The sequence below is a fragment of the Bubalus kerabau genome, chromosome 6, assembly GCF_029407905.1.
Source record: "Bubalus kerabau isolate K-KA32 ecotype Philippines breed swamp buffalo chromosome 6, PCC_UOA_SB_1v2, whole genome shotgun sequence".
In the NCBI taxonomy this organism is placed as follows: Eukaryota; Metazoa; Chordata; class Mammalia; order Artiodactyla; family Bovidae; genus Bubalus; species Bubalus kerabau.
Genome location: NC_073629.1, coordinates 118,073,830 through 118,096,752, shown reverse-complemented (window position 1 = coordinate 118,096,752; position 22,923 = coordinate 118,073,830). Strand labels below are relative to the sequence as shown.

The following is a 22,923-nucleotide window of genomic DNA, read 5'->3' as shown; positions in this document are numbered from 1 at the left end:
TGGGGCCATAGCAGAGCTGCAGAATACCTCTCCCTGAAGCCCTCTGGACTCCGCACCCTGACCTGGAAAATTCGGGAGGGAAGTCCAGTCTGACAGGAATGCCTCCTGCCCATCTGATCCTGTTGTCCTAGCTCCTCCCTCACTTCACAGGTTGGGAAGAGGGGCCACAGAGGGGGAGGGGCACGGCCCAAGATCACCAGAAGGAATGGAGGCGGCACTGGCAGAGGGCAGACAGAGGCTCAGGATGTGGCCAGAGCCACCAGGAACGGGAGGAACTGGGAGACGGGGCATCCTGGCGACTCAGCAGGGACTGGAGGGTGGCCAGTGGGGAACAGGCTGGCATCACAGGTGCCCAAGGGACGTGCAGGATGAGGGCACGGGCAGAGCTGGCGAGTCATCCCAAGGCAGGGTGACTGGGGTCCTGAGAGGGCTTCTTGGGTGCAGCGGTGACAAGGGGGGCTCTGGGTGCAGTCTTGCAGCCTAGGAGGAAGCCGTCGGGGGGCAGACACGGTGGGCGGCAACTAGCATGCTGAGTCCCTGCCGGCCTGGCCTCAAGGCTCACCTGGCCACCAGGCAGGCAAAAAGGAAAAGAGAACAGAAAAACCAAAACCACCCCAAACCCACTCCGGGAGGAAGGCAGGCCCACGTCACTCCCCAAAGCCAAACATCTCGGCTTCCTTCTCCTTCCAGAAGGCGAAGCTCCGGTCAATGTAGCCACAGATATCCTCGCTGTTGAAGCTGCCCCGCTGGGGCCCGGACCCCAGCCTCTGCGCTGCGGGCTCGGGGCCACCAGGACCAGCATGGGGCAGAGGCCTGAGCGGGGTCAGGCCTGACTTGCGGCCGGGCTCCGCGTCCCGGGCGGGACCACGGCTGGAGCCAAAGAAGCGGGCTTTGATGTCCTGGAAGCCATCGGTCCAGGCACGGCGGCCGGCGGCCAGCTCATCGGTCACAGCCTTGTGGAAGGCGCGCGCCGCCTCCCAGCCGTGGGTGCCCAGGTGCTCGAAGACCTCGAAGCACAGCAGGTGGTGCATCTTGCGCTCCTCGGCCGGCAGGTCGCACTCCAGGAGCTGGAAGTAGCCCAGCATGAAGAGGTCCAGCGTGAGGCTGCTGTAGGGCACGGGCGCCCCGTCCACGTGGGGCAGGAACTGCTCGGGGGACAGGGGCCCGCGGGGCCGCCGGCTCAGCCGCCGCAGCTGCCGGGCGGGCACGTGGGCCAGGACGGCCTTCCAGTGGCCCAGCAGCTGGGCGATGACGCTGCGCTGCTGCCAGAGGCGGCCGGGCCGTGGGCTCTCGCCGGGCAGCGGGGAGGGCAGCGGAGGGCCCCTGGCCGCCTCCTGCCCCCGCAGCCCCGCGCGCCGGGCCTCCAGGGTCCTGCAGGCTGCTGTCTTAAGTGCCGGCATGTAAGCCGACTTCTTCCAGTGGCTGAGGAAGAGGGTGACAATCCGCTCCTTGCGGAGGCTGGCCAGGTCCGAGCCTGCCACGGCACCCACCTCCGACGGGGCCTCCTCACAGCTGATGCCCGAGTCGCTGGCTTCCTCCGTGTCTCCTGGCCCGGGGTTCCCTCCGATCGGGCCGCTGCAGGGCGGGGCTGGGGCAGGCCAGCAGCCCCTCGGGCATGACCCCGGCTGGGTCCCCGGCTCGCAGGGGCCAGGGCTTGGGGTGCAGGGCCGGCCGGGGGCTGACTCAAAGTTGCCGCGGAGTGTCCGCACAGACACCCCACACTCTTGGATCTCGCGCTGGGCCTCGCTCCTAGGGGGGCTGGCCGGGGCTGGCCTGTGGGCCTCCCTCTGGGCCTCCAGGGGGCCCCTCTCCTCGCCCTGCACCAGCCCGTTCACGCCCTTCAGGAGCAGGGACAGGCTACGCACCAGCCGGGCGACGTGGCTGCACCAGAAGGGCAGGGGCTGCCCGCCGGGTGTGGCCTGCGAGGCCCCGTCCTCGGAGCCCCGGGGCTCGGCCTCTGCGGCCTCCAGCCCAGGCCCCGGGGACAGGAAGCGGCTGTTGACAGTGATGCTGACCAGGGGCGCGGGCAGCAGGGCCTGCAGCTCAGCCGCCAGCCGGCCCAGCTCGTTCTCGTACTCCTGGCAGCGGCGCCGGAGCTGCAGGTCGGCGATCTGCTTCTCCAGGTACACCAGGTCGTCCTCAGTCAGCAGCTCCCCGAAGGGGCCCAGGATGGCCTGGTGTGTCTGCGAGTACCGCCAGGCCGCCTGCTCCATGGGGTCTGCGTGCCCACCATCGTCCTGGACACAGGGAGGGGAGGTCAGCAGGGATGCAGCCCACATGGCGTGCTCCTGCCAGACACAAGCTCCCCTGGGTGGCCTGGCCCCAGGGAGCCCTGGGGACCCTGGCTGGTCCCTGCCTGGGCTCAGAGGGTAAAGGAGGTGGCAGGCCAGCCCCAGGCCGCAGCCCGAGGCTCAGGGCAGTTCTCACCCCAGGAAGAGCCAGACTTGCCCTCAGAAGAGGCAGGGGTGCCTCTGTTCTGCCTCCCTCGAGTCCTCCTCCTCTCCTCCGTGGTGAAGTCAAAGACTGTCCCCAGAACCCTCTGGATCCCTGCACAGGATGTCCTGCGGGTGGGCAGTGTCCCCTAGGAAGGGCAGCCTCCGAGTTCTCATGGCTTGTGGCCAACTTCACCCCAGAACATCACCCCTTGGGGCTTCCCTGATGCCAGGATACAGCCCAACTCCTGTGCTTGCAGTCTGTGAGAGACGCACACAGAGCCTCCCAGCTGGGGTCCCTCTGGGTGGCTCCGTGCCCACCCGCTCAGTCCCCCGAGACCCCTGAGGGAGGCCCTGTGTCTGCCCCATCTCACAGGTGAGGGGCCTGAGCTCCTGCCTGGTTGCCAAGAAGCCAGGTGGGCACTCAGCACAATAAGCCCCCACGAGGCCCGGGGCAGAGAGGGGAGACTGGGGAGTGTTCGGACCACAAGCGTCAGGCTGGGAACTCGCAGCCAATGGCCAGGCTGTGCCCAAGCCCATCCCCTGCCCCTTCGGCCTGTTTTCTGAGTTTCCCTGAGTTCTTCACACATCCTTGGCTCCGCCCTAAGGTCAGATTCTAAAAGGCTTCCGGGTTGTGGCAGGACGCCCCACCCACTCCTGCCTTGCTCCACCCCCAACCCCAGGGGCATCCTGACAGCAAGGACAGGCTGGGCCATTAGACCAGAGCGGCCCAATACTTCTGAGATGAGGGGAAGGCATGCCGAAAACCCTGCAGGAGCCATTCCTCAGAAGTGCAGCTAACTCAGGCGCAGGGGGTTTTATTTCATTTGAAATTGCAGCTTTAAATAGCTGCAGCTGCTGGGACAGATTGAAGGCAGGAGGAGAAGGGGATGACAGAGGATGAGATGGTTGGGTGGCATCACTGACTCGATGGATATGAGTTTGAGCAAGCTCCGGGAGTTGGTGATGGACAGGAAGCCTGGTGTGCTGCAGTCCATGGGGAGTCAAAGAGTCAGACAAGTTTGAATGACTGAACTGAACTGAATTGAAATAGCCACAAATGGCTGGCCTTATGGTACTGGCAGGGCAGCTCTAGACCAAGGGTTGCAGAATACATCATTCAAGACAAAGCCTCACCCCGTCAGGGTACGACTCTAGAACAGCTGTCCACAGGGCGGCCAGAGGGAGCCAGTTAAAATCCAAGTCAGAGCAGAGCCCTTCCCTGCTCAGATTCTCAACGGCTCCCCGAAGGTCCTGTAATGCCTGCCTGTTGTCTCTCTCTCACATCCGCGCCGCCTACCCCTGCTCCCCACTTGGGCCAGCCCGCCCTGCCTCCGGAGCGCTCACTGTTGCCTCACTCACAATCGCTTGTCCCTCATCCCCGGAGGGCTTGCTCCGCACTTCCGCCTGACTCCTGCTCAAGGACACTCTCCAGAGAGGCTGCCCCTGAGCTCCCGGACAAAGCAGCCCCCTCCCCTTTCCACTGCCTTCTCTCCATAGCAGTTGGACCCTCCCTCCCCGCCCCCCGCACCCCCGACATCCCCAGCACAGTTGCCCAGGCACCCCGCCTTCCCTGATGGAATGGAAGCATTAAGGGGCAGGGCTGGTCCCCTTCACTGCCGAGAACAGAACCTGATATGCGGTGGGCACGACATATAAATAGTGAGATCAAAGAACACTTGGGCAACACATCCCCAGGGCAGGTGAAGGGGCACTGCTCACAGCCCTCTGATCTGGTTCAACCTCATCGTTCGGCAGAAGAGGAAGCTGAGGCCACAGAGGGACATGCTATAGGGTACCTGGGTCTCAGGACTCGAGGTGTGGGCTCAGGAACCCAGCTTCCACGTCTACCTGCCGGTACTTAGCCTCCTGCCCCGCCTCTGCCCTCTACACCCTGGTTCCATCCTGTCCCCGCCCACCTCCAGCGACGCCCCGCCCCGCCCCGGCCCCGCCCAGGCATGGCCTCGCCCCATGTCTGGCTCCACCCCACCTGGCCCCGCCCCACGACTGATCCCACCCCACGCCTGGCCCTGCCTCGCGTCTGGCCTCGCCTCCACATTGCCCCCGCCCCATGCCTGGCCTCGCCCCCACATTGCCCCCGCCCCATGTCTGATCCCTCCCCACGCCTGGCCCCGCCTCGTGTCTGGCCTCGCCCCCACATTGCCCCCGCCCCATGTCTGGCCCCGCCCCCACCCTGGCCCCACCTTGACGGACCTGGGCCTCTGGCGCTTCTGGAGCTGTGCCCAGGCGCGCCTGCAGCTTCCGCACCATCACCTGCCGCTTCCACTCAGGGATGGGTCGGCCGCGCTCATCCCGCGTGGGCACCAGCCCGTCGAGGTCGCCCAAGGGCATCCCGTCCAGCTGCAGCGCGACCAGGCTGTCCGGGGCGCCCCCCGCCGCCGTCTCTGCCCCCTGTGTGCACGCAGGCAGGTCATTGGAGGAGGCCCGTAGGAGCCTGCAGTCCAGGAGCGAGCGGAGGGGAGGGCTGGCCCAGAGGAGCACAGCTGCGGGAGGAGGGGCGTGGGGGCTGACCAGGGAGGACAGAGGACCTGACCACTACCGCACTCCCAGCCTGTTCAAGAGTGAGGCTTCGAGCGCAAGGGCCCCCAGTCCCTGTAGGACCCTGGTATGTGTGTGTAGGCTGACAGGCTGAGAGATTCCCCCCTCCTTGGTACATGACTGAGAAGAGGTTGCTCAGCGTATGCCATGTGGATGGGGAAACTCCTTTGGGGAACAGCTGCATGGACAGCCTGGTGGTCAGCCGTGGACTGCAGGACTTGTCAGAGCCTTTGATGTGCTGTGTGCCGTGACTGCACTTGCCAGACTTGCGCAGAACATCTCAGGGTCTGGGAGCTCCCACCCTCCGGTCAGTGGAAGGGTGGGCTGGATGTATAAGGGACTGGTGCCCAGAGAGGAGGAGGGGGACGTGTGGCCAGTGGGAATCGCCAGGGGGTGGTGGGGGGCAGACAGCAGTGGGCTGGCTGCCCCCAGAGTGACCTGGCCAGGGCCGGCGTAGGAGACATGCTGAGAGGCCAGCTGCGTTTGGGCTGGGGGCCCTGGAAGACAGCGGCACGGCGAGGGCACTCACCGTGGGGACGGCCGTGGCACTGGCGGTCACCCTCGGGGTGGCCGTGTGGGCTGTGTGCTCCCTCCGAGGAGGCTGGTCTGGCTGGCTGGGCCAGGCCAGGCTGAGAGATGCTGCTGCCGGGAGGAAGCGGGAGCTGGTGTCGGAGAGGCCAGGGGTGGGGGGCAGAGGACCCCAGACCTGGGCACAGCCAGCCTTCCTGAAGGACCTCCGGACTGGGAGCCAAAGGCCCAGCCAGCCCCCTGACCAAGTGCCCTGGGCAAACTCACTCATGGCTGCGATCCCATGGGTGTCCATGGGGCCAGCTCCAAGCCCGGCCAGCTGGGAAGCCTGCATTTTACCACCCCATCCCAGCGACGGCCTGTCCTCCCTCCCCAGCTGTCCTACGGCCTGCAAGGAGCTAGAAAGGGTGTGGGGTTTGGTAGTCCAGGGGCCAAAGCCAGCCCTATCAGACAGCAAACCTGTCCTTTTATGACTCCTTCCTCCACTGCACACGCACACATACACACACACCCCTACGTGTGATTACATAACCACCACCCATTCCATGAAGCACACTTACCCTCACTACACACGGGGCCTGCTGACATTTTTCATGCTATCCCATTCTACTTCATTTTGATAAATGCTGGTCACAGCCCCCCTAGTGGGTGGTGACCTGCGGTTTGAGGACTGCCCCCCCCCCGCCCCCTGCTGGAGTCTCAGGAACAGCAGTGGACAGAGCCGACCTCCGCGGTCCCTCCGGATGAGCTGAGGCCCAAAGAAGGGATGGGCTGCCCAGGACCCCAGAGGCCAGAGAGCTGGGCTGCAGGGGCTCGGAGCTCACAGAGACGCTGCAGGACTGGGCAGGAGGCGGTGTAACTATGGTCATGGAGTGCTCTGTCCTCACTTTAGCAAGGTGGCAGGACGATACGGAATCCTGGAAGAGCTGGGGGGCTGGCCCCAGCCCGGGCCTTGGTGCCTTCTGTGCCCAGCTGTCCAGCCTTGCTGCTCCCCGCACCCCAGGCCCCCTCAGAGGACCTCAGAGGGGAGGCCAGCAGGGCCCAGTCCCTGCACCCCTGACCTGGGCCAGCACCGCCCCGGGGACGCATTTACTCACGGGTGGGGTTCCCGAGGCCTGCGCCCCCACTTCTGCCATCCTCCGGAGGATGTCTGGCGGCCGACAGTGGAGGAGGGGGGAACGGCGGGGGCGGGGGGGTCATCAGGAGCGGCACCTGGGGGCAGACAGGCCTGGTCAGTGGGAGGCGGGGGGGCGGGCCTTGACTTGGGCTGCCAGGCGGGGGTGGGGGGCACCCAGCCCTGGCCTGGTCTCCCTGGGGTGGGCTAGGAAAGGGAAGTGTGCAGGGGTGAGGGGAGGTACCCCGTGTCTCTCCACCCTGGTGGGCACACATACCTACCCTCACTGGGTGAGCCCCAATCTCGAGGCCCAGCTCGTGAGCTCCCTCTGGAGGCAGCTTAACTCTGGGCTCTGGGTCAGGGGCTGGCGTCCCCCTCGTGCTCAGCACTCCTTGGCCTTACAAGGGACATGTGTTCACACGCACACCTGCGGGCACACGTGCCCATTCACGTGCATGCACACACACACTCCCTTGCCAACTGTCCCCTGACGGTGCCGAGACAGACTGCCCGGACCTGCGCCCGCGCTCAGCCCTGGGCACAGAGGGAACCCCAGCGAACCTGGACGTGTTCTCAGCACTGCACCTCAGAGCACTGGCGCAGTGCCCAGGACCCACCCCGCAGTCCTGGGGAGCCGGGGGCCAGGGAGGTCCACGTCTGGGCTGCAGGGGCCCCCACATTGCAACCCCACGTCTGCGGCACCCCCACCATCCCCCCTGCCCCCAACACTGACTGGTGGGCAACCAGGAAGAATCCTAGACCTGGAGGCGTCCGAACCCCGTCCCCCGTCCCCAGCGCAGCCCTGAGAGGCCTCCGCTCTGGCCTCTGACTAGCAGGCACCAAGACGGCTGGCCGGGCCTGGCCAAGCAGAGCCTGGGGCACTCAGGCCGCCTTGTGCGGGAATGCCCTCACCGCCCGCCTTCCCAAGCCCCCCCTCAGGTGGCAGAGAAGTTCTCCACAAGGACGTGAGCCGTCCTCCAAGGACTCTAGAGCCAGGCTTGCTGCCTTTGGGTTTAAAGTTGAGCGTCGCAGGCGGGCCGACTCCATCTTGCGGGTGGCTTGTCTCCTGGCTGCCCCCCTGGTCGGCCTGATGCCTGAAAGCACACGCCCGCCCCGGCTCAGGGCTCCAGCAGAGAGGGCCACCACTCACCCTTGACCGTCAGACCGAAGTGCCTCAGCCTGCTCCCTCCCGTGGGCAGCGATGGTGGGTGAGGGCCTTGGGGCCCACAGGCTGGCGCTGGAGAGAGCCCCGGGCCGGGCAGAGGAGCTGGATCAAACCTGCCCCACAGGGACGTGTGGTTTGGGCCCAGTGCTGGCCCCAGTGTCGAGTGGGTGGCTCAAGCCATGACTCCATTCAGTGTCCTCTCCTCTCCCTGTCCTGAAATCCTTGATCGGTTTCTAACAAGAAGCCCACGTGTCCACTTTGCGCGGAGCCCTGCCCGTGACGACGTAGCTGGCGCTGCTGGGGTTAAGTCCCTCGGCCGCCTGAGTGTCCCCAGCTCCCCTGCAGGTGGGCCGGGTCCCTACCCCGCCGGACGAGGAGGCGCAGGTGTCGGGTGGCCGCCCTGGCCTGGGGAAACCCCTCGGAAGAACCCCTGTGGCTACAGCCACTGCCGCAGGGCCCTCTATCTCATCCCAGGACCCTCTGCACTCCAGGGCCACCAGGAGGGGAGCCTGGGGCCCGAGCGCTTATCTGCCCGTCGCCGGCGCCTCCTACCTCTCTCTGAAGAAACTGGTGCCCGGAGCCCAGGAGCCCGGCCTTGGCAGAGCATCCACCAGCCCCCAGCCTGGGAGGACCCTTGGAGGCAGGCACTGGGCCCTGAGTGAGCACAGGGAGCTGAGCCGTCTGGAGCCGTCGGGGGAGGGGGGGGGTCACAGCGCCCACCCCCGGGAGCAGGAGGCGTCGCATTAATATTTGAAGGCAGAGGTGTCAGGTGGCCTGGCGGGCTTTGGGCTGGTGTGGGATCCCTTACCACCAGGCCTTAACCTTCCTCCAAACAGGGGCCGGGGGAGCAGACCCTCCGGAGAGGGAGGGGAGACCAGAGCTCCTTGGTCGCACAAAAGAGACAGCACAGAGGGGTCAACCAGGACAGCCCTCAGGCACAGCTGGGGAAACAGATTCGGGGAGGCAAGGCGCTTTCTCAGGGGTCCACGGTGGGGACGGGACAGGGCTGGGACCGGAATCCTACTTGAGACCACCCCCTCCTTGCTCCTGCCAGGACTGAGCCCCTCGAGTCACTGCTCCTTCGGTCCAGGGCCACCAGCCATGGAGGGAGAGGCAGGCGGGTGGGCCTCTGGGGGATGCCCAGCACCGGTGGGGTCCCTGGTACCCCCGCCAAGGATGCCAAGCCCTGGCTGCTGCTCGCCCGCCTGCCTTGGCACAGGGGACCCAGAAGGAAGACCAGGCTGCTCACGCTGGCTACTAATCAGGGGGTGCCCGGCTCGGGGTTCTGGACTCTGACACAGATCTGCATGCAACAGCCATCCGCACCGGGATCGGTCACCCCGGGACTTCGGGGGCCGGGGTTCTGACGAAACACGACACCTGCTCCCTGCCGTGTACCACAGACCTGGGAATCTCCGGTCTTCCAGTGTCCACAACGCAGGCATGAGGTGGCTTAGGAGCCTGAAGGAGGGTTGAGTTAGACCCCAGACCCGACGGCTGGGGAACCTGGTGCTGATGGTCTGACGGACAGAGCGGGGCTGAGCCCCAGGTGCTGAGCCTGACAGAGCCTCCCTGGCCGCCCCCGCCTGGGAGCCCTCGGGGCTCACCATACCCCCGCACCCCCGGTTGAATCTGCTCTCCTGGGTGAGGGGAAAGGGCCTCCCATTCCCGGCAGAGTGCAGGGCTCAGCTGGGGTGGAAGGAATAACGGAAAAGGCAGGACATTGGTCCAGGGCCCAGGGGAACAGACCTTGGCCCCAGACTATCGCACCAGCAGCCTGGGAGGCCGCATGCCACGGGTCCCTGAGGCCAAATTCTGCTGCAACTCTCCCCAAGGAGAAGCCCCGGGGAGTCGCTCAGCGTCCCACGGGCCTGAGTTTCTCTGCCTTTGCTGGGACTTACCGGGAGCCCCTGGCAGGGCCCGGCGCACCGCGGCACACAGACCTCCTTGCTGCTGTTAGCATGGTGTCAGGAGGATCTCTGAATTTTAACCAGGATGGGGGTCTGCTGTGGTGGCCCCTGGTAACGGGAGTATCCAGGCCCTGGACACTAACCGAGTCTACAGGACCTGGGGGAGTGCTGCCGACCTCTGGGGTCCTGACAGCTAGGCGCGTCCAAGGTTGGTGGTCAGCCAGCCTTGGGTTGGTGACCTGCCCGTGGTCCGGTGTCTCTTTTTCTGTGTTTCTGATGAGATTTGAGCAGCGCCACGCCTGCCATGCATTATACATAGAGGACCGCTGTGGCGAGCCGGGTTACACGCCTGTAATGCCACCCGGGCCGAGAAAATCATGACCCACAGATGGGTGCCGGACACCCAGGCATCACGGCTGAGATTGGGTTACGGGCTGCCCTTCCCCTGGGGAGGAGCAGTCTGCCTCGGGGAGCCCCTGGCCCTCTCTGGGCCTCAGTTTCCCCATCTGGACAGTGAAGGGGTCTGAGGGCCCCTCTAGACCCGGGGGGTCAATTAGCCACTGAACTGGGCGCTCCAGGCGCACCTCTAAACCCCGGCGAGGCTCCTCGGTTACGTCACACAGATGAGAAAACTGGGGCTCACGGGTGCTCAGGACTCGTGAGTGTCGCTGGGCCAAGAAGGGTCACACCACTCTGGTGGGCGTGAGTACAGGGGTGGGGGGCTGCGAGCTGAGAGGCTGGGCTCACCCCTGCGTGGAGGGCTATGCTCACCTCCCCGGATGGCTGCTCCTAGCTGCCGCGGCCCGGCCGGTCTGTCCCTCTCACCCAGCCCATGCCCTGGGGGTTTGGGGTGCAGGGGGCCCCCTCTAGCCACTGCCCAAGACCTCCTCACTGTGCAGAGGTGACCCTAGGCCTGGGAAGCGGAAAGACGTGGCCAGGGTCGAGGTGGGGTGGTGCAGGCAGCGGGGGGAGCACCTGTCCAGCCTCACCCCCCAGGCTGCCTCTCCTGGGACCCACGACGCCCTGGGGGTGGAGGCAGGTGGCGGGGTTGAGAGGAAAAGACAGGCTTTCACCACCTCCTCCGAGCCCGACACAGGAAGAGGCCGCGCGGGCGACCTCTGGATATCGTGTTTCCATCAATATTGCATCGGCCCCAGCCTCCCCCAGCGCGGCGGCCCCAGCTGATGGCCTGCCCTCCTGCGGGGCCGAGACTGAATGTGAGGGGTCGAGGGTGACTCCAGACAGCCCCGGGTGCAGCAGCTCACGGGGACGAGCTCATAGCCTGATGAGCCTGCCCCTCTGCCACACAGGTGGGGCAGGTGGACGGGCTGGACGCCGCGGGCCTGCAGGCCGGGTAGGGAGGCTACACGGACCACTCAGGCCGGCGTGGGAAATCCCAAGCGGATCGCTGCCTCATATCCTGTGGTGACACCAGGGGAGACCGCCAGCACCAGAAGGAACCCTAGGAAACCCGACGTGGGCTGGTCCCCACAACCCCCAGCGGAGGGGTCAGCAGGGCACCCAGAGTCCCCACCCCTAAGAGAGCCAGGCAGAGCGGCCAGGAGGGGTGGGCTGGTGTGTCAGGGCCTGGGGAGGGGGGCTGGGCACAGAGATCCTGCTCGGACAGAAGGCCCGGCTGTGGGCACTGCTGCGTGGGCTGGGGGCAAGCCGGGGACCCCCAGACAGGGGCCAGGAGGCACCTCCCTGTTAGCAGAGGGATCGCCCAGCCCACTTCCAGGCTGGCCCCAGGGCCCACACAGAGGCCGGGGACGCGGGTGCCAGGCCGTCCCCAACCTGCAGACTGTGGAGCTCCATCTACCACACCAGGAACCCGCAGAGCTCCCCCAACTTCTGGAACCCAAGCCAGAAAGACAACTCTTGTCAAGCAATAGCCAATCGAAAGAAAGTATGAAAGTGAAAGTCACTCAGTCGTGTCCAACTCTTTGTGACCCCATGGACTATACGGTCCATGGAGTTCTCCAGGCCAGAATACTGGAGTGGGTAGCCTTTCCCTTCTCCAGGGGTTCTTCCCAACCCAGGGATTGCAGCCAGGTCTCCCGTATTGCTGACGGATTCTTTATCAGCTGAGCCACCAGGAAAGCCCAAGAATACTGCAGTGGGTAGACTATCACTTCTCCAGGGGATCTTCCCGACCCAGGAATCCAACTGGGGTGTCCTGCATTGCAGGCGGATTCTTTACCAGCTGAGCCATCAGGGAAGCCCATAGCCAATTGAAGGGTCAGTAAACAGTAAGCAGATCGCTTCAAGCAGTGACTGCAGTTCCTGTGTCTGAAACTAGGCTACCGAGACAAACCAGGACTCCAACGCGTGTGCCCTGAAGCACCCCCAGCCCCCAACCTCTGGCCACTCTGGTGCGGGTATTGGGCAGTGGAGACTGGCTCTCTTGGTGGTGGCCAGGTGAGAACCATCCCACTGGCCCAGGGCCGGGGAGGAAGGCGGCTCTGCCTCCGTTGTCCTGGACACTCCGGGGGAGACGCCCCGAGGGAAAGGGAGGCGCGGCAGCCTGGGGTGGGACCCGGCGTGGGGGGCACGGCGCCCCTGTGGGCCTCAGTGTTCTCACCTGAGGTGGGCGCCAGCTGGTCCCAGGGACAGCTTCTGAAGGGGAGGCCAATACAGAAGACTGCGGCAAAATCTGCAGGTTGGGACGCATCGTCAGTCACCGCCCCGGGGCCTTGCTGGGGGGCTCTGGGGGGACCTGGCTTCCCACGTTGACGGAGCTGCTGGGCTCCCCCCTGCACACCTGCACTCCCACTGCTCCATTGATTCAGCAAACATGCGCGGCCCATCATGGGCTGGGGGGCCCGGCACACGGGGTCCCTGCCCTTGCAGAGGCGAGGCTGGGCGAGGTCATGTGCCCAGATGGGAGCCCGCCTGAAACTGTCCCCTTCTGGGCTGCACAGGGCTGGCCTGCCTCCTGAGGTCACACCGCCCGAGGACCCGGGACCCCACTCCCACCCCCCGGGGTGTCCTCAGCGCGACCCAGCCGTCTGGCCTGAGTGTGAGCATGGGCTCTGTGGCCTGGGTGGCGGGCAGATCTCAGCGGAGCTCCAACCATGGCCCAGCCCTGGTCCCCCTTGTAGCCCCGGTCCCCTCACAGCCCGGGACCAGGCTCTCCCCGCTCCCTCCCAACCACGCGGTGTCCAGGTGAGCTCCCCGGCCGGCAGCACAGGGGGGCCCGGGAGGGAAGGGGCCGCAAGGCTCACCGGCTGGGTGCTGTCCCGCAGGTACTGGGCACAGTCGCGGTGGCCGTGGTACTCCGCCAGCTCCGCGGCCGTGTAGCCGTCATCATCCCGCAGGGCAGGGTCCACGCGGTGGGACAGCAGGGTCTGGCAGCACTGCAGGAGGGGGCAGGCACGTGACCACTGCCAACTCCCCGCAACCCCCAAGCTGAGACACCGAGGCCTGAGCCCCGCCCTGACCCGGGACGCCCTTTCCTGGCGGCACGGGATCCCACAGGCACCAGTACCCCGAATCCGGGGTGGGAGCCCCAGGCGCCCTCGTTCAGAGGCTCGCTGAGGGCCCAGATGGTAAGCAGGTGGCACAGCGGGATCCCAGTCAGGCCGCCTGACCCTGACTTTGCCCCTGTAGCCCAGGCCTTGGGTTTAAATATGGAGCCAGTTTCCATCTTTACAGCAACTCCTGGAGGGGTGTCCGTTCTCACACTAAGAAACTGGGGTGCAGAGGCTAAGAAAGACGGCTCCGCCCCCAGCTCTCTGGGCTGTGCCCTTGCCCAACTCGCCCACCTCGCCCACCTTGCCCTGCCTGCTCCCTGGCCTCCCGCTCAGGCCTGGTGCTCTACAAGCCTCTCCTCTTGGCTCCAGGCCTGGGGTGAGCTCCAGGGGTCCTCACTCCATCCCCGATGTCTCCATCTCTGAGCGTCTGGCTCCTGCGCTGGTCTCACACGCCCCCTCCCCGGGTCAGGCCGGTGCTGGGCCCCCAGGACCAGGAGGAGAGGAGGGTGGGAGGCTCAGCAGCGAGGACCAGAGAAGAGGATGGAGCGTGGAAAGCGAGAGGAGACTGGGCTTGTGAAGGCCCTTTGTGAAGGAGGCTGTGGTGGAGGGGGTTGTGGACCGCAGGAGCGGGCTGTCTATCTAGAGCCTGGGGGGCAGGGGTCACAAGAGAAGCAGAGTGGAGCGGGGGGCACTGTGGTGTGGGGCCTGAGCCTAGATGGGTCTGGGGCAGCGGCGCTGGGGACAGGGAGACGACTTCACCGCAGTGACGGCCACCAGAGCGGGCACCTGTGAGCAGGGGGCGGGAAAGCGGATGTGGACTTGAGCGGAATGGTCTGTGCCAGTGCCTCCATTTTCCTACAAATCTGAAACAACTCTAAATTCTTCTAAAATAAGAATTTATCTTAAAATACAGAGTGGTTATTATCAGAGAAATGCAAATCAAAGCCACCATGAGGTACCATCTCACGCCAGTCAGGATGGCTGCTATCAACAAGTCTACAAACAATAAATGCTGGAGAGGGTGTGGAGAAAAGGAAACCCTCTCACACTGTTGGTGGGAATGCAAACTAGTACATCCGCTATGGAGAATAGTGTGGAGATTCCTTAAAAACCTGGAAATAGAACTGCCTTATGATCCAGCAATCCCACTGCTGGGCATACACACTGAGGAAACCAGAAGGGAAAGAGACACGAGTACCCCAATGTTCATCGCAGCACTGTTTATAATAGCCAGGACATGGAAGCAACCTAGATGTCCATCAGCAGATGAATGGATAAGAAAGCTATGGTACATATACACAATGGAGTATTACTCAGCTATTAAAAAGAATGCATTTGAAGCAGTTCTCATGAGGTGGACGAAACTGGAGCCTATTATACAGAGTGAAGTAAGTCAGAAAGAGAAACACCAATACAGTATATTAATGCATATATATGGAATTTAGAAAGATGGTAATGATGACCCTATATGTGAGACAGCAAAAGAGACACAGATGTAAAGAACAGACTTTTGGACTCTGTGAGAGAAGGCGAGGGTGGGATGATTTGAGAGAATAGCACTGAAACGTGTATTATTACCATATTTGAAACAGATCGCCAGTCCAGGTTTGATGCATGAGACAGGGCACTCAGGGCCGGTGCACTGGGATGACCCAGAGGGATGGGATTGGGGAGGAGGTGGGAGGGGGGTTCAGGATGGGGAACACATGTCCGCCCATGGCTGATTCATGTCAATATATGGCAAAACCCACAATATTGTAAAGTAATTAACCTCCAATTAAAAGAATTTACAAAAAAATAAAATTAAATAAAATACGGAGTGGCATGGGGTGATCATACTTCCTGGATTATCATAATTTTCCAGAACTGTTAACAAATTTAAGACCCAACAGGCGATCAATAATGCATGGACTCTGCTTCCGTCCTGGTTACAGCACAACCAGAGACATGGATATGAGATGGATTTAGACAGGCTGGATAGTAGATGGCATGGAGAAGTTATCGTGGGACTTCCCTGGTGGTCCAGTGGTTACGAACCCACCTGCCAAGGCAGGGGGACGTGGGTCTGGTCCCTGGTCCGGGAAGACCCTTCATGTTGCAGGGCAACTAAGCCTGTGAGCCACAAGTACTGAGCCCGAGTGCTGCCAGTACTGAGGCCTGCGAGCGCTGGAGCCGGGCCCGCAGCAGAGGCGCCACCGCGATGATGAGAAGGCCCTGCACCCCAGCGAGGACCCGCTCCCACTCGCCACAAGCGGAGGAAGCCGGAGGGGTGGGGGGCAGCAAGGAAGCCCAGCACAGCCCAGGGATGAGGAATTTCCACAACACAGAGACGGAGAAGGAGGGCAGTTCTCAGCTCTGAGGCTTGGGTTCCTTTCCTTTCCCACCGAGGGAGCAGGGTGAGGGCCTCATGAACCCTTGGCTTATCTGCTGAACCTCCTGGTCCCCTATAGAACACTTCATTTGAAAAAAGATGATGCTGCTTAAAAATAAAGTTGGCAGAGTGCTGCTCTGGCCACTCTCGGGATTGTGGAGGCCATGGCTAGTGGGGGCAGGATGCTGTCTGAGCTACATCACGCTGGTTCAGGGCCCTTCTGGCCACCCGCGGCCTCCCACCCCAGGCCCCTCTGGACGCCACCCCTATCGTCTGCTCAGATACGGGACACGAGGGACCACCCCAGACCCCTCTGGACGCCACCCCCATCGTCTGCTCGGGTACAGAACACCAGGGACCACCCCAGGCCCCTCTGGACGCCACCCCCACCATCTGCTTGGTGAGCCCACGGGGCTGAACGCTGGCCTGCAGGGTGAAAGGAGGGGGTGTGGCTGGGGGGTGGGGGGAGCAGGAGGGGGCCCACAGGGCTCCTGAGAGTCAGGAAGAAGTGTTCAGCCTTGCTGCTGGGCATGGGGGCATCACGCCTCTCTCTGATTTATCAAAATGACCGCATGCCTTCCCGGGACTCTCTGTGCTGTTTGTGGGCCACCTTGGCCCAGGAATACTTGAGGTTCCAGCGGGAAACAGCTGTCCAGAACCAAAATCCAAAATGGGATACAGGGCTGCACCTCGATAAAACACTCGCCCCCTGCCCTCGACTAGCCTCTCCGGGCCCATGTGGACGGCGACCGGGGGCCATGGGAACGCTGCAGGAAGACCCAGGAGGCGTTGCAGATGCACTGAACCACTTTGGAGCCCTGCCGCGTGGTTCTGGGGGGGGCGGGCAGAGGAGTCATCCCACGTGTTCGCCTCAGACGCACCCCGCTCAGACACGGCCTTGCCTTCGCAGGATGTCCTTGGGCAGGTCGCACCAGAGCAGGGTCAGCGGCTCACGGCCGGGTCCACTCCCAGGGCTGGACCTCAAGTATCGAAACACCGACCCTGCCGACTCCAGGTTCCGGATGCTGTTTCCTGGGCCACGTGTGCCCCTAGGTTTATGTGGATCACAGCGGAGGGGCTGACCTCACACCCCCGCGGGGCTCTGCTCCCAGGCTGCTCAGAGCAGGGGGCCAGCAGACCCCCTCCTGGGAGGACCAGCGGGAAGACCGACCCGAGCCGGCACCCGGGGAGTCTCTGAGCGAAGGGAGGCGTCCTGCGCTGAGGGCAGAGCATGGGCTTTATTCCCAGAGAGATCTGAGTCTGAGTCTGCATCCTGGGCAATGGCTGCCCCTCTGGGGCTCGGTTTACCCGTCTGTAAAAGGGGCTAATAATGTGTATCCCACAGGGCTGTGTTGAGGGTTCGGTGACTCATTCACAGGAAGTGGTCCAGGACTGCCAGCTCTCAGAGGCTCCTCTGCCCACCCCCCGTCCCCCAGCGCCTTACCTCCATCTGCCCGTTCTCCGCTGCGTCGTGGAGGGGGGTCCCCCCCCAGGAGTCTCTCATGATGGGGGCACCCATCAACAGGAGCCGGTCCAGAATGGGCGTGTGGCCGCCCCGTGCGGCGAAGTGCAGGACGGTGGCCCCCTCGTCATCCCGAGCTGTCAGGCCGACGTCCGTGAAGGTGACCTGTGGGCGGAGGAAGGGGGACGGGCCAGATGAGGCCGGACGGGGGCAGCCACTCCCCCCTCAGGGCAGGGGGCCCTGGGGACAGGGCTGGCTCCTCTTGTGCGCCTCGGGCAGCCTGGGTGGGGGGGCAGCGAGCTCGGTGGTTTTACTGCGAGATTCCACAGCCCCCAAACCTGCCCTAGCCCAGATCTTAAGCTGAACACCCGCAGGGGCGTTCCCACTTCAAATACAGAACACCTTTGGGCAGCACCCCAGGGCCAGTAAACAGGTGTTTGCTGATCAAGGGAGGACCTCCTGGCACCAGGCCTGCTTGGGTCCTGACCGTCACAGCTCCAGTGCCAAGACGCAGGGCGCTGGGCGCCCCGGGCGGCCTTCCTCAGCACGCAGGGCGCTGGGCGCCCCGGGCGGCCTTCCTCAGCACGCAGGGCGCTGGGCGCCCCGGGCGGCCTTCCTCAGCACGCAGGGTGCTGGGCGCCCTGGGCGGCCTTCCTCAGCACGCTGTGGCCTGGGCCCCGTCCCACCGGCAGCCTTCAGGCCAGCCCTCCTCACAGCCCTCGTCGGCCCTGCTGTGAGAGCACCCGTGGGCTCTGGCCCGGGCCCCCAGTCTGGACCGCGTGCCCCCAGGGCAGCCACGTGACCCCTGCCAACGTGAGGCTGAAGGGGCTCCTCTCTCGCCTTCCCGCCGGAAGGGCCGGTGCACGTGGCGTCACCCCCTTTTTCTCCCTCTTCCTGCTTTGAATGCGGCCAACCTTCTCCACGAAGGTGAGGCCAGGAGAACAGCAAGGATGTGACCGGGCGTGAACGCCCTGCAGTGTTTCCCACATGGAAGGGATAGCCTTTCGGTGGTTTAATTCCCGGGGCACTGTAGCCAAACGCTGGCTTATCCGACATTCAAACGTGTCTGTTAGAAAAAGGACAGCGAGCTGGGAGGAGAGCGCCTCCCAGGGGAGCGGGGCCCCAGCCCTGAGCGGGTCAGCCAGGCTGGATGCTGCACCCTCTGCCTGTGGTCCATCCTGCAGGAGCCGGGGTGGGGAGGCCCATCTGGAAGAGCCTTTCTGGCCCTGGGACCCTCGGCCACAGCTGCTTCTTCCTGGGATCAGCCCCTGTCAGGCTGCCCAGTGGTGGGGGGTGCTGTGTGGACCTGCCTGCCAACCGCCCCCCCCCCGCCCGCCCCCGGCTCCTGGGCATCCCCACCTCTCTGAGATGCCGCGCGTCCCGCTGACTCATTCCCACCATGTGTGCTGAGCACATGCGGCCTTTGCGCCCCGCGGCCAGGCCCGGCCAGGACTCAGGCTGCCACAGCACTGGGAATCCAGGTCTGGGGACAGGCACCTTTCTGAAGTTCACCATCTGAACTACGGGCGAGACAATGGAAGCACAGCTCCATCCGAGGCAGGGCAGGGCCAACGCCGGGAGCTTTCTCCTGCGAGCGGGGCTGGCCCCGTAGGGGCAGCTGCAGAAGGGCGGCTGGAGGGGCGGGCACAGCCAGTGCAAAGGTGGATCCTGGCGGGTGCTCCAGGGGCAAAGGGCCAGCCTGGGAGAGGCAGTGGTGAAGGGAGGCCGGAGCCAACTGCTAGGGGCTTCTGAAGCCAAGGTGAGTGGTGGGAGGCCAGAGGAAATCACTCCTTCTTCCTTCCCTCACGCAGCATCCCCACAGCTCTTAGGCCAGGCACAAGGAGCAGAGCAGCTGGACTGAGTCCCTCCCCAGCCACCTCTTGCCCTTCTGCCCCTCCCGGGAGAGACCTCCCCACTTTGACCCTTGACCAGGTAATGGAGACCCTCTCTATAATGGAGACCCTCAGAGCGCCCAGACACCCCACAGGCCTGGTTTTCCAGGGCGGAGGCGGAAGTCCCCAGCCCTTGAAAAAGTCTTGGAAGAAGGCATCCTCCCCCATCTAGGTCACTCTGTGTTCTTTCTGGAAAGAGGCCCAGATGGTGCCTCCATGGGTCCAGGGGGAAGAAGAGTGGGGCTTGTGGGGCTCCCCTCAGGGTCTGGGAGCGCCCCCCAGGGTCTGGGTGGCCAGGCATGGACAAGTGGCCAAACAGCAGGGCCAGGCACTGCCTGTGCCACCCACCCTGAGAACCCGCACACCCACCAGGACTCCTCGGGGAGGGGGTGGGAGAGCCCGCAGAGGGTGCTGCACACCCCCAGGGTCCTGCAGGGGCAGGTCCAGTCCACGGCCACCCCCAGTTGAAGCTCCCCGCTGTGCCCTAGACTGGGTCTGGCACGTGGATGCTCTAAGGCTTGGCAGGCACATATGATCCGCCTACCACCCCGTGGTCCCTGAACTTCCTGGGGGAGATCCGAGACCCAGGGCATGGCGCCTCCACCCCAGCCAGCCCCGCTTGCTAGGTGGGAGCAGGTGCCAGCCTCCGCGGATGCCCCCCACGCCCCGTGCGCGCACCCCAGCACCCCCTTACCAGCCAGACGACAAGCGAGTAGTGGCCGCGGGCGGCGGCGGCGTGCAGCGCGCTCATGCCGTCGAGGGCGCGCAGGTGCACGTCGGCGCCGCAGTCCTTCACCAGGAACTGCGCCAGGTGCAGGTGGCCCTCCTGGCAGGCCAGGTAGAGCGGGGAGGCGCCGCTGCGCGTCCGCCGGTTCACGCCGCTGCGGGGGAGGCCGGGCTTCAGAGCGCGCTAGGCCGGGAGTCGCGGAGAGCCGCTGGGGCCTAGGGCCCAGATGGGGGCGGGGTGGCCCGGCACCTGGCTCTTTGCGGCCACCCCCTTACCCGCCCAGCTTGTGCGCACCCCAAGGAATCCAGCTCCCTCAACTTGCCATCAAGCTGTGCGCCGGGCCGGCAGGGGTCTCCTCTTAGGGCGCATGGCCCAGCGGGCCGTAGTGGGCGGCTCAGGGAACCTCCGGACCCGGGGCCTGCTCCGTGCAAGGGGCCATTGTGAGCAGCACACTAGCCCTTCCCAGCGCTCGGCCCAGGCCCCCCATGTGGACAGACTGGGGCAGGGTCGTCAGGTTTCCGCATCCAGGCTTGCCTCCATATAGGTCACGGGGTCAGGTGAGTTCTCGGTCCCCTCTGAACCCCTGCAGGGAGCAGGAGCCCCCTCCCCCAAACTGGGCCCCACCCCTGTTGACAAAGACTTCTGCTTGGGCTCCTGCCAGTGGGTATGTGGGCCCTGGGGCAGCAGACCGTCCCTGTGCATGTGTGTGTTTTAAAGTGAAATCACCCGGTTTTCAAATGACAGAAGGTACTTCTAATACTGCCAGTCTGAGAGACACCCTGCGGCCGGCCAGGACCGGGGCAGCCTGTGTGGACTGTTTGGGGAAGACACGCAGAAGCAAGTCTCAAAGGCCTTGGAAGGGAGAGGTCGGGACGGGAAGGCCCAGGAACAGCAGCACTGTCGCGGGGCGGCCAGGACGGCCGGCCAGCTAGCAAGAGCCCCGCAGGAGAAGAGGTGTCAGGGGCTGGGGGGAGAAAGGCCAGCTCAGGTGAGGGGTGGACAGAGTCCCTCTCCCAGCCAGGACAGCCGTCCTGCGGACAGATGGCCACGGCAGGCCACAGACGCCACACCCCCAGACGGCCAGTTACACGCCCGGGTGTCTTCCGTGGGGCCAGGACCGCAGCCGGGCCCACGACGGGGGAAGGGGTGGTGGCCTGCTGCCCCCCGCCCCCGCCTTAGCTGGGCCGGTCCCCTCCCTGTCTGTTGGTCTTGCCCAGCCGCCCACTCGGGGCAGTGGGACCGGGCGTGTGGAGGGAGAATCCAGGCCCCCACCTGGGGGGCTCACTGCCCCCAAGACCAGTGTTCACTCTGCTCCCTTCCAGACTCGTGAGCGGAGTGAGGGCTCGTCCTCCCCTCCCCACCTCCCCCTCCCCACCTCCCCTCCCCCTCCCCCCTCCCTCTCCGCCTCGCTGGCCCCCTCCCCCGCCCTCCCCTGAGCCCATCCCCTCCCCTCCCCCTCCGCCCACCCCTTCCCCCTCCCTCTCCCAAGGTCCGCTCCCTTCCCCTCCCCTCCCCCTCCCGGGCCCCGCTCCCTCCTCTCCCCTCGTCGGGCCCCCTCCCCGCCGCAGGCGCCCATGGGACACCCCGCCAGGCGGCGCCGCAGCCCCTCACCTGCGGTGGGCGGCGGTCAGGAGCTTCAGGCAGGTCAGGTCCCCGCTGACCGCGGCGTGGTGCAGCGGCAAGGCCCCCTCCAGGGTCTCCAGTGTGGCCGCGTGGCCCTCGTGGAGCAGCCACTCCACCAGCGCCGGGTGTCCGAAGCGGGCGGCCAGGTGCAGCGGGGAGACGCCCGACGCGTCCTGGTCCTATGGAGACGCAGGCCTCCGGTGAGCGGGCAGCCGCCTGGGACCGCACCGCGTGTACCCGCTGGAGAGCTCCCACCCCTCCACCTGGCTCCAGCGCGGGGGTGCAGAGGGGTCTCCTGGACTGAGCCAGGCCACCTGCTTGCGGTCAGCAGCAGGGCCGGGACCAGTCAGGGTTTTTGGGTCCAAACCCCCGGTCCTGCACATGCGAGCCCCCTCCAAGCTGCAGTCCCGCCCTTCTCCCTCTCTGCTCGCCATCGGGGAGGCTCCACTAGCCCAGCTTGCTGGCCCAGGGCTGGCAGCCTGTCCAGGGGTGGTCCAGGGGCCTCCGCCCCACCCTCACTCAACGCCCACCCTGTGACCCCGGCCCTCTTGCTGGGGCGCTTCTGCACCGCGGGCATCGCCACACCTGAGTGTTCTCCTGGGCTCTGGACCAGCCCTGTGGGAAGAGCCGCTGAAGGCTGTGTGACCCGTGGGTCTTCCCTCTCCTGGGACCCAGTGCTTCTCAGGGCTCCGGGAGGACTTCCTCTCTCCATCAGAGCACGCTTGCCCACACCCACTGGGCCAGCAGGGAGAGGGAGAGGAGGGCAGGAGAAATTTCTGCGGGGAGACCATCACTGAGCCCCGGAGCCCCCACCGTGGTCCCCCAGCATCCGGGGTGGGCCAGCACCTCCTGAGCCCCAGTGCCTGCTGGGCTTCTGTTTGCCCAGACCCTTTTCTAGACCCTTTGGAAGCAGGCCCCACGGATTGGGCTTGATAAGGAGACCCCAGGAGACCCCCACTGGCAAGGCCGGGTGCTCTTGGGTGGGGGCATTGGGTGAAAGGATCAGAGGGGCCGCTCTGTCCTGGGCGTTGGGGAATACCAGGTGGTTCAGGGGGCGTCTGTGGCTTCCGAGGGCTTTGTTTGGGGCTGGGGTGGGGGGCGTGGGGTGGAGACACGCCACTGTGTGTGCCGTGGGAGTCGGGTGGCCATTCTCCCCAGAGCAGCAGCCCAGGGCCCTGCACCCTGCAGCCGCCGTTTCTGTGCCCCGCTCACCTGCAGACCGCAGCCGCCGTGGCGCACCAGCCAGCACAGCTCGGCCAGGCCGCCTGTGGCCGCGGCGTCATGCGCGGGGGTGGCCCCGTTGTGGGCCCGCTGGTTGCCGGGCAGCTTGGCTCGCTGCACCAGGAACCTGATGCAGACCAGGTGGCCGGCCCGGGCGGCGTGGTGCACCAGGCCAGCCCCCAGGGCGTCGGTGACATGCGGGCCCAGGGTGCCTGCCTCCAGCAGCTGCTCCAGGGTGGCCAGATCCCCGTTCTTGGCAGCCGCGAGCGCCCGCTGCTCCTCCATCCTCCGCCCCGGCCGCCCGGCCAGCTCTCCGAGGCTCACACAGGCCCGGGCTTCCTGTTTCAGGATGGGACGCAGCTCGCGGCTCCGGTTACCCGATAAGCACGCACAGGGCAGATGGGAGGCGGTGGGGGGGCGGGGGGACAGGCCTTGGGGACCGGGCC

At 65.1% G+C, this 22,923-nt stretch overlaps 1 protein-coding gene across 1 annotated transcript; it reads right to left on the bottom strand.

Annotated features, from left to right (window-relative positions):
* Nucleotides 1–647: 647 nt before the first annotated feature.
* On the bottom strand, nt 648–22,791 carry ESPNL (espin like). Its single transcript, XM_055587037.1, has 9 exons — nt 22,469–22,791; nt 21,245–21,435; nt 19,601–19,787; nt 16,997–17,179; nt 12,933–13,064; nt 6,617–6,731; nt 5,521–5,633; nt 4,647–4,844; nt 648–2,237 (listed from the first exon to the last, which is right to left on the bottom strand). Exons 1-9 carry the CDS (start codon nt 22,760–22,762, stop codon nt 648–650), a joined length of 3,003 nt encoding a protein of 1,000 aa, XP_055443012.1. The 5' UTR covers nt 22,763–22,791.
* Nucleotides 22,792–22,923: the final 132 nt, after the last annotated feature.